The following is a 15,446-nucleotide window of genomic DNA, read 5'->3' as shown; positions in this document are numbered from 1 at the left end:
TTGGCATCATGCAATTGAAAGCCAAAACCCATAATGGCAGCATAAGGGTAAGTTCCATGCCAAATTTGAAGTTTGTAAGTGGTATAGTTTTTGAGTTATGCTCAGAGAAACCATTCCGGACGCACGGACACACGGGCGGACGGGCTGAGCGCTATATACCAGCGACTACGTCGTAGCGGGGGTATAATAATGCAGCCATTCTTATTTCATACATGAATTCGGCTTTCAGATAAAACCAGCTCTCTCACTGCCAATGTATGAGTTTGAAATCGTGTCTTATTGTTATTGTTTACATTTTCAATAAATAAATCAAACAGCACCTATTATACTTAAAATATGGCTATTACTGTAAACTAAATGTTACTGTATAGACTACACTGTAATGTCAATGTATGTTGTCAACTTACCGCTGATTCGAATCCATGTTTGCTGTTAATAACAGCCTGACTGCCTCTACTTTCACTTTTGAGTGACATGAATTAAAAAATTTGGATTCTATCATTAGCGGAATTTTTTTTTTTGATCATGTTATTTTTTTCGACGTTACCAGAGGCTTGAATTCGTGTTTAATTCTCTATTATGGTCCCTACAAAAATTTCCAGCTTGAAAAATGGGGCCCATATTTTTCTAGCTGCCCCCCCCCCCAGTTCCTACGCCTATGACTAGTCATTACAATAATTGTATTGCATTTGTACAAAATTAAATGTGTCATTAAAAGGTATCTTGTTACAGGAGCCCATCATATGTACAAATTATTATTGATTGTAGCATCATACACTATTATTTTAGCTTCCTTTACTGTACTTGTGTGGGGATTATCATGAGAATAAAACATGACCGATATCTAATCGTAGATAGTAATCTAAGAAACTCGTTAATGAAAGATTGTTTTGGGGCCAGGTGCACAACATTTAACAGAACAAACACACCCACGAATCCGGTTGTTGGAATGAACACAATACATGGATAGTTTGGGTTCATTTTATTTATTAATTGAGAACAAATCAATACAGTATAAATACATTCACACTTGAGGCATTTCAGCACATATATCTAAAGGTAGTAATAGGGACTGGTTTTGCTAACAACTGAAACAGCAACTCTATCACCACCGAAGGGTCAACCATGTCCATAAACACCGTTTCCGACGAAAGGTCCATGTCCAGCAATGTTGCCATCATGTCCGTAGAGGCCGTGTCCAGCAATGAAGGGACCGTGTCCAACGAAAGGTCCGTGTCCTACAAGACCAGCTCCCTGACCAGCAACACCTTTACCGTAGCCATTGTTGTTGTAGTTGTAAGGGTTGTAGTCGTTTCCGTAAGCTTTTCCAGCACCAACGTTACCAACGCCTTTACCGTAGCCATTGCCGTTGTACCCATAGTTGTTGTTGTAGGGGTTGTAGCCATAGCCTGTACCAACAACACCAACGTTGTCAACACCTTTACCGTATCCACTGTAGCCATAGTTGTTGTAGGGGTTGTAGTCATAGCCTTTACCAACAACAGCAACGTTGCCAACACCTTTACCAACAACACCAACGTTGCCAACACCTTTACCGTTACCGTATCCACTGTAGCCATAGTTATTGTAGGGGTTGTAGCCATAGCCTTTACCGGCAATATGTCCATTGTTAAAGCCAACGCCCAAAGTTCCAACTCCTTTACCAAGGAGAGGCACTTGGGCCATGGCAGAGCAGACCATGACGGACAACACAACGACGACGACCTGAAAAAAAGAATAAGTTGAATCTAAGATACCTCTGTCATGAAAATACGAAACATATTATATAATCAGGCACATATGAAGCTGCCAATAAATGTACGTTTTCATAATGAAACCATGATTTAAACAATCAACGACTTAACGGGGTTATACCACAGAACTGATACACATATGATAATACATCTGTCTCATAATGTGTATGCTGACAACCTGTTTTCACGGACAAAGCATAATATCTTTCAGAGTCAGCAATCCCCACCAAAAGAACGCTATAAACGTGATGAAAACAAAATGCAGATCGTTTACATTACCTTCATGATGAACAGACTTGACTAGCCAATACACCAGTGATGAGATGACTGATTCTATCACTATGAGTTTGCCTACATATATACCTATCTTCAGAGGTCACGTGGTCACTTTCCACAACATTATGTGCACCACGTGACCGTGTCATTAGACGACTGCAAGGACATCATATTCATCCAATCAGAAGGAATCGGATTTTATTCAATGCAAGCAAAACGAGGATTTCACTTTGAAAATACTAGTATCGTATGAACTGCATAAGTTATTAATCTGATTGTAATCAATGCGTTAACAGTTCCAATGCAACTCTCTATATATTATCATATTATCACTTGGTCAACCACATTTAGTTAACAATTTCTGGTAGAGGAACAGACAACAGCCATGCAACAGCAGCCTGTGAAATAGGCAGTTAGGAAATATGAGGTCATCATGTTCAACGGCTTATGCAAATCTGTCAGATCTGTCTGTTACACTATTAAATTTGAATTTCGAAAAAGAGCTTTAAAACCAAAAACCTTTGTTTTCAAAGTTGCTTTTGCATTCGTATGTTTCAATATATGTAGGATATAATGAATGTAAAGATAAAGCACAAGTGAACCAAAGTGCTTTCCACACTGTTTCTAATGCACTTCAGGTAAAACATGAGGTTTGACTTTTTATGTTCTTTGTTTCACATTCACGTTCTTTAATAAATGTACTAGCGAGCACAAGTGGTTCTCACTCGAAGCTCTGTTTCTCATAAACTTAATTTCGCTTCGGCTGTGAACTCATCAATCACCAGTGTTACCATATATTTGGGATACAGGGAATGAAGTGGATGTAATCATCGTGGCAATATTCTAAACCGTCGAACTTTAAGAATTAAATTTATCCCCACGCGAAGCTAATGAGGCGTAACGACCGGCCTAAGCGTCACACATAAATCGCAACATTTTAAATTCTAAATTGATCAAATTAATATTATATTAACAGTTTGCTTATGTTTTGATTCGTGCCTAATTACATTACAATATTAAATAATATTCTGTAAAAGAAACTTGTTTGTGTTCATTTCGCTGGTAATATTACAATGAGAGTTTACATGTGAATATGCCTCATTGACCATCGTGTGTATGTACTGTACGTCTGATCAACATCACGCGCTTAACAAAGGAGATGAGAGGTAAATATATAAGTCTCATTCTAATCTTTGACAGGTGTAGAAAATGTAAAACAGTTCATTTATCAGTCTGAATAGGAGCTAAGCGATTCACATGAGGTGGGGTCGCTTATGAGGGTATGATTATGCATTTGAACGTAGTAACGAGTTTACCTGTGTCAAGTCTACTTTTAACTGAGCTGCTTAATGTATAGTTTAACTTTTAACCTTTTCCTATACGTTCCTTGATCTATATTATGTGAGTGAGTATTTATGAATGGTAGGACCAATTAGATGCATCCGATGCCGATTCAGGTGTATGGAGTCTTGCTGGGTTATTGGCTCTCTCCAGGGCTTGTTTGGTAACAGAGACATTAAATACTTCTCCAGTTCAATCTGTTGCTGGGATATCGGTAAATAAAATTAAAATGGATGCTTTGACTTCGTCTCAGTGGTGATCACATTAAATAAAACCGTAGTTTTATGTATGCTCTTTGATCGCTCAAATGTGTCTCTGTGTAACTGTTAATTAATCGTTTATCATTTTAAGGTTGTGTGACTCACTTTATCCCGACAGACAAGTCAAATCATTTTCAGCACCAGTGTGAAATATTCGGATTGTACCTGGAACAATACAAGTTCAAGTGCACATCATATAAAATGTAAAACACGTTTGCACTCATTTGGCTTGTTATGAGCTAACTTCTTAGCAAGGTGTGAAATGGAATAATCATTTTCTAAATTCACCCAAATCTGTATCCAATCATATAACATGGTTCTCAAATAATGACACCCCAAAGTGAAATTTCAAAACATAATGGTTGACCTCACTGTATTCATATTTCTGTTTTGACATAATACAGATGAATATGTTTTTCGTTTTGTTTAATGTTGTTTTTTTTATAAATGCGACGTTTAAGTAAACAACCATTGAACCGGTGACAACGTCAGTCGAACGAAAATGATTCCTCTTAGGTTCTAATTTTGTAAGACCTGTATTTGTGCAGGACGAACGAACAAATCAAATCCTGAAGGAAACTGTATGGAGTTTCCTAACATCGAGATGAATACCATTCATTCGCATTCACATTGTGTGTACGCATTTTGAGAGTTTTCAGTTGTTTGTCTGTGTCCATGAAAATTACCTCAGATGTGCGTTCAATTCATGTCAGCCAATAGTCTTGCATTTGGCAAATACATACTGCCTTGAAATCATTGAGAACATTGACAACGCCGCTCACTTGACCTCATTAGCCATTGGTTTTTTTTGTTGTAGCCTTTTTAGTTTCACTACTACAAGTTTTTTTTGTTTCTAAGAAACACTCTTAAATCATTCCAAAACGTCTGTACATATTCACAAGAGATGAAAACATGGACAATATCTTCAGGTTCTGTTTTGCAAAATGTACCAATATATTTATCTGCTAATTTCATTTTCATTAATTCGCTCTTGGTATATATAATCTTATGAATAAACCTGAACTGGAAATCAAATACCTTAGTATCACGTGTACAGTTTCTATAGTTAGTGAAAATATTACTACATGGTAAAGGGATAATAATCAAGCTTTCCCATTTACCAATCACCTCGGATAAAACATCAGTTTTTGTCAATTTGTCATAAAACATTCTACAACCTTTGGAAGCTACAATAAGACAATGTACAGCATCATTGTTTACTAGATGTTGGTTTACGAATTTATGATTACCAACAGCATCTCTCCAGAACACTGGAATTTTTTTTATCACCCAGTTATAGTCTAAGAATGTTCCCCTTACTGGATTTCTGGTCTTGAAATCATCAAACGACAATAGACCACTAGAGTTACAGAGGTCCTTTATGTCTGTGATTCCATTATCAAACCAGTCCTTTATAAATAGGGATGGATCCGAAAGCTGATGATTGAAACAGAGCGGTTCTGCAAGTACTTGGAAATGTCATTCTGATCAGTTATAAAAAGACCTCTATATCTCTTCCATGCTTGCAGGGCATCTTTCCAAAATGGATTGTCCACATTACAATATTGATCTATTTTAGCCCCAATACTCGCAATTTGTCCGATTGGAACATTACATGGGTTGTTATAACTTACATTCTTAAAACATCTCTTTATGGCGGAAATTGTTAATGCATCAATAAAGGACTTTATATCAATCATTCTAATTGCGACAAACAAAAAAAGGTATGGTGAGTTAGGGTCCCCCTGCCTGCAGCCTCTATTGTTTGGAAAGAATTCAGATAGATGCCCATTTTGTATAATACAGGAGGTAGCATTTTTAGTGAGGATTGAGATCCATCTCATGATATGTGGGCCAAATCCAAGTTTTTGTAACACCTTATTTACAAATGATTTTGAAACAGTATCAAATGCTTTTTCGAAATCAATCAACAATAGAAGGCCTGTTTTATTTTGTTTACTGGTTTCAAACAATACATCATGTAGTAATCTGATATTTTCACTAATACATCTCCCTGGAATAAAGCCTGTTTGGTTTTCATGAATTAAATAGTCCAGTGAACGTTTCAATCTATTTGTGATACAGGTACTTATTATCTTATAAATAGAGTTTAGTAGTGGTATGAGGCACCAGTTCTTTAGGTATTTTCAGTTTTTCCCTTGTTTGGGTATGCAGGTGATAACTCCCCTATTGATCGTCAAAGTTAGGTAATCATTCACGAAAGCTCGGTTTACATATCGAATAATGTGAACTTATTGCGGCTGACCAAATGATAATTGGACAATCCGAGAGATAAATATAGATTGAAACTGTTAATACTTTAAACACTAATTACATTCAGATGAATATTTTATTCAGTTGATGCAATAACACCATTCCATATTTCTGAAGTCAAATCTTCATTTTGCGTAGATTCAACAAATCAGTATCATGCCGATTGATTGGGTGAATGATGATGTTCGTAACTCTTCATGCAGTCGTCCCATGATACGGTCACGTGGTGCACATATAACGGCATGGTGAACGACCACGTGACCCTTGAAGATAAGTATATATGGAGACCACCTTATTGTGATAGTATCACTCATCTCATCACTGGTGTGCCGTCTAGTCAAGTTTTATCATCATGAAGGTAATATAAACGATATGTTGTTCTATCACGTTTAAAGTGTTTTGGGATTGAATTTGGTGTTTTGTCAGTGAAAACAGATTGTGGGTATACAAATTAAGTTCTGCGGTATAACTGCGTTAAGTCGTTCATTGTTTATTTTTTATCCATCCATCCATCAATCAATCCATCGATCCTGGTGTGATCCTGACATCATACTGTTATTGGGAACATCTTATGAACATGATTTCCGTATTTTCATAACTGAGTTATTTTAGTTTGAACTTATTCTGTTTTCAGTTCGTCGTGTCTGTTTTGTCCGTGATGGCCTGCTCTGCCATGGCCCAGGTGCCTCTCCTTGGTAAAGGAGTTGGGAGTTTCGGTGTTGGCTTCAACAATATTGCTGGTAAAGGCAATGGCTACAACCCATACAATAACTATGGCTATGGCGGACACGGTTACGGTAAAGGCGTTGGCAAAGTTGGCGTCGTTGGTACAGGCTATGGCTACAACCCCTACAACAACAACTATGGGTACAACGGCTATGGTTACGGTAAAGGCGTTGGCAACGTTGGCGTCGTTGGTACAGGCTATGGCTACAACCCCTACAACGGCTATGGCTACGGTAAAGGTGTTGGCAAGGTTGGTGCTAGAAAGGCTTACGGTAACGACTACAACCCCTACAACTACAACAACGTCTACGGTAAAGGTGTTGGCACATTCGTAACTGGACACGGAGCTGGTCTTGTAGGACACGGACCTTTCGTTGGACACGGTCCCTTCATTGCTGGACACGGACTTTACGGACATGATGGCAGCATTGCTGGACATGGACCTTTTGTCGGAAACGGTGTTTATGGACATGGTTGACTCTTCGTTGGTCATGGAGTTGCTGGTTCATTCGTCAACAAAGCCAGTCCCTATTACTACCACTACAGACATATGGTTGAATGCCTCGTGTTTGAATGTTTTTGTACTGTGTTGACTTGTTCTTTATTTCAATAAACTGGATAAAATGAATACATTTTATATTGTATTGTGTTCATTCAAACAACCGTATTCCACATTAACTATATTGTGTGCGAAATGATCTGGATTTACGTATTGTGCAATTGGAGTCGAGGGGACGTTCAGGTTGAAGCTGAAGGAAAATCAATGTTTTGCTAAATTACGAGAGTTTTAGTAGATCATCATCTACTATTAACACGAAGATCGCATATTTTCCCCTGATAATCTTAATATATCTGCTGTCCTTTCGTAGCGATACACATAGTTTCTCCTTTAGAAACACACATGTAAGTAATATCTAATCATGAGAACAGCTGATTCAGTATTTACAAGAACATATGTGAAACTCCTAAGACGAACGCACGCACACACGAACGCACGCACACGCATGCATGCTCTCTCGCACATACAACGTTTTCAGGGATAAACTGACATTTGACATTGAGTGATCACGCGGTTAGTGCTTGCGGTATAAATAGACATGATACTGTCAATGATATTTTCTGTAACATTTGCGTTTTTAGGTAAACTGGAACCATGAATATACAATGTCGTATAAAAAGTGTTCCAATGTAAAATATGTAACATAACTATCCATGTTTGTGGAAGCCGCGGTGGCAAAGTGAGGTGGTGAACTGACTTTGTGTGCTGGCGATTAGCTATAGGTACCTGACTCTTACTGTGTGAGTTCGAATCCCGAATGGGTCTCAACCAGCTAAAATACAAAATAATCTGTTCTTCACAGGGGAAGTGTAATCCCCAATATAACATATGTTACAAACAGTACCATCTTTGTTACCGATACACATTAGAGTATCCTTTGAATCCAAGTCAGTGTTATAACAGGGAATAAGCTCATGCGGGGATAAGGTACGCCATGCCAATTCAACTCCCATTCCATCACTATGTACTTTCACTCTTTTGAATATTTCAGCCATACCGTGACTAGAAACGTTTTGCATACATAATATATGCATGTTGATATAAATTCCATCATCAAAGGACTGTAAAATAACTAGACTATCACATATAATGTGTAAAGCTAGTATGAACCATAAAATATGTCTTTATATCTTACAATACAACATGAAACCGGGCTATAAATCGGCAGCAATTAAAAGGGAGATCACTTTACCGGGGATAATTTTGAAGAAATAGTAAAATTTCGTTAATGGCATTATGTGGTGACTATTTTTTAAAACTTAATTCAATTTGAAACATTGACACCCGCTCTTTATAACTTACATATTTAAATAATGTTAAGATTTTCAAATATAATTATACAAATCCCAACACGATTCATAAATTTAGTGGGACAGTATCTTTATTTTGTATTTTGTCACTGTCATCTTACTGAAATATCATGCATGATGGAACCTGCTCGTATCCGTATCACACCAAAAACAGTCAATAAATATGTTTTGTTTTCCCCTTTTTACGTGTGTTTTTTTTTGGATTGGTGGGTGGGTGGAGGTGTTTGGGGGTGGGGGTGTCATCAGGGTTATCTAAAACAAGGTCATCAATTCGGGTATGATTAAAATGATTTGCAAGGGAAGGCAAATTCTCGACCTGATTGATGTCGGCATTGCTTTTGCTCATAATCCATAAATGATATGGCTGGCTTACGTTCTAACAGACCACCGTTTTACTGCCAATTTACAAAAAAAAGTATAACCGATTACGATTACAATCCAAGTGGTTTCCCTGAACGTTTGACAAGTAAGTGTACTGTCTCGATCATTTTCTGAATCGTGTTCTGATTTCTTTTAAACTTGAGATTCATATTTGAAGTCAATGGTAAGAATGTTTAAAATTATGTTACTATATAAGTCATAAGGATATTATACCTAATACATAATAATGCAATTAGGTTTTTAAAAATGTTAAAACTTAAAGACGTTTAAGATAACGGTTTAAGATAGTCTAGTTATTTGACAATCCTTTGATGACAAGAATTTACAACAACATGTATTGCTTGCGCTACGTTTCATGTCACAGTGTGTCTGAAATACTGCCGATATGACTCACTCACTCACTCAAAAAATTGAAAGTAAATAATGATGGACCGGGCGTGAAACTGGTATGGCGTATCTAATCATATCACCCCTGGATGGGCTAATTCTCTTTTACAACGCTGACTCGGATTTAAGGTATACTCTATGGTATGGTAACACGTGATATATTTGGGATTACACTTTCTCAGTAAAGTACAGATTGTAGTACTTTTGGGGGTTCCATCTGATTCAGGCACCTAATCGCCAGCACAAAAAGTCAGTGGTCTACCCAACTCAACCACCACAGCTTGCACAAAAAAAGAAGTCTGGCATTTGGTAGTCTAGACAGCATTGAGTACTGTATGCAACCCCATGAATGCGCAATGTGGTTTAGAAAAGGGTCAAATGTAAAATATGTTACATTTGAAATTCCTCACTTTCTCACTTTTTCATATTTTCGAGGAAGCCGCGGTGGCTAAGTGAGTAAGCTGCTGACTTTGTGTGCAGGCGGTTAGGTGACCTTCCTGGGAGGGACTCAACCCCAAAAGTACTACAATATGTTATATTTGACCACTGTGTGTTTGCAGAAGGGAATACAGAAGAAACCAAATGCTATAGGAAATATCAATATCATGCCCAGTTATATCACAATCACTAACCAACTTGGAAACTGTAAACGGTGTATATATGCATTGCTATAGCAACAGCTTGATTGCCTTATGACACAATTTAGTGAATGTGAACGCAAATAGCACTTTGTTACAGAATGCTATGGTCTTATATTCACTGCACGAACTCTTTGAGTAGCATATCAACTGTCAGTTTATCTCAGATACAGTTGTGTGTGAGTGCAGGCGTGCGTGCGTGCGCGCGTGTGTATGTGTGTGTGTGGGTGTGTGTGTGTGTGTGAGGAGGCGGATCTTAGGACAGGAGTTTCACCTATGTTCTTGTAGATACTGAATCAGTGGTTTGCTTGCCTGGATATTACATACACGTGAGGGGGCGGTGGGGTAGTCTAGTGGTTAAAGCGTTGGCTCGTCACGCCGAAGGCCCGGGTTCGATTCTCCGCTTGGGTACAATGTGTGAAGCCAATTTCTGGTGCCCCCCGCCGCGATATTGCTGGAATATTGCTAAAAGCGGCGTTAAGCTAACCTCACTCACTCAATCACTGTAAGGAGAAGACTTGTGATCTTCTTGTTAATCGAAGATGATTATCTACTACAAATCATTGATTTTCGTTTACCTTCAATCTGAATGTTCCCAATTGCAAAAGACGTAAATTCGAGATCAATACGGACACAGTATAGTTGACGTGGAATACGATTGTTTGAATGAATACAATACACAACGTACATTTATCCATTTTATTGATAAGGAGAACACATCAATACAGTATAAAACATTCACACATAAGGCATGTACGCATATGTCTAGCGGTAGTAATACGGACTAGCTTTCTTGACGAATGAACCAGCAACTCCATGACCAACAAAGGGTCAACCATGTCCATAAACACCGTTTCCGACGAAAGGTCCATGTCCAGCAATGCGGCCATCATGTCCGTAAAGGCCGTGTCCAGCAATGAAGGGACTGTGTCCAGTAACGAAAGGTCCGTATCCTACAAGACCAGCTCCGTGACCAGCAACACCTTTACCGTAGCCATTGTTGTTGTAGTTGTAGGGGTTGTAGTCGTTACTGTAAACCTTTCCGGCACCAACGTTGCCAACACCTTTACCGTAGGCATAGCCGTTGTGGCCATAGTCGTAGGGGTTGTAGCCATAGCCTGTACCAGCAACTCCAACGTTGCCAACGCCTTTACCGTTACCGTTACCGTATCCGTATCCGTTGTAGCCATAGTTATTGTATGGGTTGTAGCCATAGCCTTTACCAGCAATGTGTCCATTGTTGAAGCCAACACCGAAATTCCCAACTCCTTTACCAAGGAGAGACACTTGGGCCATGGCAGAGCAGACCATGGCGGACAACACAGCGACGACGAACTGTAAACAGAAAATAAGGGGAAACTGAAATATGAAAATAGAGAAACTTTATTTACTGTTTTGATTTAATGTTTACAATAGTAATGCTGTATGACCGATGTTCGACAGACATCCCTGAATGCAGTTTTTGTGTTTGCATCATTTTGAAAGATTCGAAACTAGCACATCTTCATGCACATGAAAAAAGTAATGTGCCTCTTGAAACAAATTGTTAGCAGTCCGAATAAGCCGTGTGAGAATTGTCAATTAAAAAAAAAAAAGATAATAATTGTACAAATTGTATGAAAAAAGAGCTGTAGACCATGTACTCATGTACTTAAATAACGTTTAAAAACCCTCTTCGTCAACCTTTTATTGCTATAATCGCTTCTACTTTCACGTTCATTGATACATCCATCGCAGATAAAGTACGAAACTGTCCGGACTTTCCTTTTCGTTGGATACTCTTATTCATTAAAAGTTACTCTAATTTATCATATCAGATTTGCAATGTCCACAGTTTTATGACACATGTCATACTGGGGACAAATAACACGTGTCCGTTCATAACAATAAGGCCGCTGTTTCACATGGCATTCATTGAGTAAAGAAGTTCACGACTTACGTATGATTGTATATGTATCTCATAATTCGGAGATTCAACCCTGTTTTCCCCACCTTAAGAGTCCTCCTAAATCTCAACAAATTACACTTAAGAAAATAAAATACACATGCAGATCGTTTATATTACCTTCATGATGAACAGACTTGACTAGACGACACACCAGTGATGGGATGACTGATACTGTTTCTATAAGGTGGCACCCATTTATACTGATTCTCAGTGGTCACGTGGGCACTCGCCATGCCGTTACATCGTTAAATGCATACCACCTGACCGTATCATGTGGCAACCGCTTGAATAATTGCCTACATCTTTATTTGTACGATCACTCGGAATTGAATGTAAGGGCATCATTTTTTTAATGTGTTTCACGTAGCTACCAAATTCTGAATATGGGTCGGTCGGTCGGTCAGTCGGTCGGGAAAAAAAAGAAAGACAAAATTATCCGAATAATGCACTTGATTCTCATTTATTATAATTCTTATTACAATTTACTTGGACTTGCAACTGATTAAAACATTTCAGCTAGATAAATATTTTGTATGACCAGGCGGTACGTTTTGGGTTCGAGTCGGGGGTGTTGGAATGAAAAAAAACATCGTTTTTGTGGGGCGTCGGCAATACAATTAGAAGGGTCGGTCGGGAGATGAGAAACACAAAACTTAGAAATGCTGCCCTAAGCAAAACAATTTCATAAAAACGATGTATCAATCTCTTGGATTATCACGTTGTCATTTAGTCAGTCACTTCCCAAAGAAGGGTAAAACACGTTCCACACAAATGAAATCCTGTTTACTATTGCTGTCATGTGAGCGGTGTTATCAATGTAAAAAGTATGTCAAGACACATTGTGTATTCGAATTTAATTGTCTAATAGAAAAAAAAAAGAGCACGTCAGTGCAAAAAATACCCAATATTGACTATCCTCAGAAAAACAAATTCTGTAAATGGGTAAATGGAAATTGTATTAACTATACCACTGAAAATTAGGTGTTCAGGTGTATGCATGTCCTGCCCTACAAAATGTAAATGTAGCACCCCCCATTCACAAAATTTCCCGAAAAATGGAAGTATAAAAGTAATGTTGTTTGACAATGGCAATTTTTTTTACCAGGGACAGTGTTAAAGTACTGTTTTTGTTTCGTGCTTGTTCAAATAGAGACGAGACTTTACTTTGTGTGTAGATTAAATATATGTTATGAAATTTTCAGCTGTTGGTCAAGAAATGTTACAATTTTGAAAGCGTTGAATATATTTTACTTTAAGCAAATACCGACGTTTGATGTATAATGCATGGCAGTGTGTACTGTCGCTCATATAGGATGATAATAAGGCTGTGCCACACGTATGCTAATGAACAGGTCACAAATAAACGAATAATTTACTTTGGTCACTATCGATAACATTATCATTTTACATTCACATTTTATGCAAGTAATATTTCGACTTCATATATTACTTTTGCATTGTTATGTGAAGGAAATAGCAAAACGTCTCTTGAAAAGTGTTTAAGTTTGTTCGATTTATGCTGTTTATGTTACCTGTGCCTTAGTATTAAAGCATATCTTCAAAATAGGTTTCCAATGCATTTCATGATGAGTGCAATGGGCAGAAAACACTCACCTTAACCTTAATTTCTTTCACGTTAACTTCTCTCAGTTCAAAAGCGTTTATAGATTAAAGCGTTGCATTAAGTGCTTTATGTAATTCTAGAAACTGAATGAAACAATCAGTTTAAGTATCACTTTTATGTAATGCAACCCATGTGATCCATATGAGATCCTATTTCCTATTACGCATTTGAACGTACTGCCTCAAGTCTACTTTCAAGTTAGTGAAGTAAATTACGATCTCAGCTTTTCTTTTCCTCTGTCGTGTCGATTGACCCATATAATATGAGTAAGAATCCATGAATGGAAGATAATTAAATTCAGGTTCAGGGGTATGGAGTCTTGCTGGGTTGTTTACTTTGCCAAGCTCTTGGGTTTTTAACATTGCTAAGAGCGTGTTGGGCAATGGATATATTAAACACCTCTCTCGTTCCTTCCGTTACTGGGATATTGGAATGTAAAATTAAAATGTACGCTTTGAATTCATCTAAATGGTGCTTACAACAAATAAAACCCTGGTTATATGTCGTCGATGTATGCTCGTAAATAAATTACATTCGAAGATTATTTCCAATTTGAGCCTCTATAAAACTGATGGTAGGTCATAAATATTTATTACTTTCACGTTGTGAGACTCGTCGAAACGTACTGCTCGAGTGATCTTTGTGACGTGATTATCTTAATGTGTGAAACGCCCACAATCCATTCATTTCATCCTCACAGATCTGGTACAGGAAAATCACCATCAACATTCATGTGAATCTATTTGCATGCTCTTTCTATTTATTTGAATTTCTTTGAACTTGCTCGTGTCACTGCCAGAGCATTTTCACTAATATTTAGTTTTTCCATTTCTTAAATTTTGGATTTCATTCAGATGAAAATCATCTATAATCAAGTCTCCATGCCTGGTAGTGGAGAATATGAATGGCATCGGGATAGGTATCCAACATAGAAGGAACACTCTCTATTGTCATTTTGTCCTGACTATGTGTCCTAGTGTGAATTACCACTGACCCATTGTCAACTATGATTTAGATATTCTTCACTCAGTCGTTCACTTGAATTTAGGATAAGTGAATATACAATAGTTTGCATTGTGAATATCCCGAACATGATGTGAATAGTGCTGGCATTTATATTATATTGTACTTGACGATGTTCTTTGGTATTTGGTGATAAGTCCGAGCTTGTACATGTACTATTATCAAATACTCCACTGCTTGTTGTAAGATGAGATAACCAGTCGATGGCTAAACAGTGATGCAGTATCTGGGTACAAAGTTAAAATCTTTAGACAATTAAAATTATACCCTTATGTGCGTAAACGCAAAAGAATATTCACTCTTGACTATTCTCAGAATTCATTTGTGGTCAAGAACAAAATAAATGTAGGTGTGAAACTTGTGTGAATGAACCACTAAAAAACAGTCATGGTGGCATCTGTCATTCACACTACGTGCCTTAAACGCAGTTAAATAGTGTAGATAAATAGATCAGGCAGTTGGGGGTTTGTCAACTAAGACATAATTTCTATTTGTAATAATTTCTTGTGCGAAAATGTCCTTGCCATCAGACTGTTCTGTTTATAAAAAATATATTTTACGACGCTTTTAGCAATGCTCCAACATTGTTACGATCCAGAGAAAAGGGAATTACCCATTATACCCATTAGAGGAATCGTACCCAGCCCTTCGGCGTGACAAGTGACTTCGGTTTTAACCACAAAGCTATCCCACTCTCCACACTAACAGACACAATGACATCAACCTTTCTCGTTTGTATTTTGAAAGTGATTTCTACTCGTTCTAAGCCGTTTCCGAGCTCTAAATCGGGCAGAAAGTAAAAAAGTATTTGAGCATGTATTTTTCCTGAAGGCAGAGCATTTGGATATGTTAATTTCACTCAACACAATATTTCCAATTAACTTAATTTCATCGGCTCATTCATCGGCATTGTTGCATTTGAGGCGGTTATGAATGCTTCTCGTC

The 15,446-nt window shown here is 37.7% G+C and overlaps 3 protein-coding genes across 3 annotated transcripts; 1 reads left to right on the top strand and 2 right to left on the bottom strand.

Moving 5' to 3' along the window:
* Window positions 1–1,119: 1,119 nt before the first annotated feature.
* On the bottom strand, window positions 1,120–2,039 carry LOC124270800 (keratin-associated protein 19-2-like). Its single transcript, XM_046705841.1, has 2 exons — window positions 2,034–2,039; window positions 1,120–1,725 (listed from the first exon to the last, which is right to left on the bottom strand). Exons 1-2 carry the CDS (start codon window positions 2,037–2,039, stop codon window positions 1,120–1,122), a joined length of 612 nt encoding a protein of 203 aa, XP_046561797.1.
* A 4,218-nt stretch (window positions 2,040–6,257) lies between these two features.
* Window positions 6,258–7,109, top strand: LOC124270799 (keratin-associated protein 6-2-like). Its single transcript, XM_046705840.1, has 2 exons — window positions 6,258–6,263; window positions 6,540–7,109. Exons 1-2 carry the CDS (start codon window positions 6,258–6,260, stop codon window positions 7,107–7,109), a joined length of 576 nt encoding a protein of 191 aa, XP_046561796.1.
* Window positions 7,110–10,737: 3,628 nt separating this feature from the next.
* LOC124270798 (heterogeneous nuclear ribonucleoprotein A2 homolog 1-like) lies at window positions 10,738–12,087 on the bottom strand. The gene is made up of 2 exons (XM_046705839.1): window positions 11,989–12,087; window positions 10,738–11,241 (listed from the first exon to the last, which is right to left on the bottom strand). The coding sequence occupies exons 1-2, from the start codon at window positions 12,085–12,087 to the stop codon at window positions 10,738–10,740; spliced, it is 603 nt and encodes a 200-aa protein (XP_046561795.1).
* Between the last annotated feature and the right edge of the window lie 3,359 nt (window positions 12,088–15,446).

This window comes from Haliotis rubra, unplaced genomic scaffold (assembly GCF_003918875.1).
Source record: "Haliotis rubra isolate DU_JTF1 unplaced genomic scaffold, ASM391887v1 Scf155, whole genome shotgun sequence".
Classification (NCBI taxonomy): domain Eukaryota; kingdom Metazoa; phylum Mollusca; class Gastropoda; order Lepetellida; family Haliotidae; genus Haliotis; species Haliotis rubra.
The sequence above is the reverse complement of the archived record's forward strand: the minus strand, read 5'-3'. Positions and strand labels throughout refer to the sequence as shown.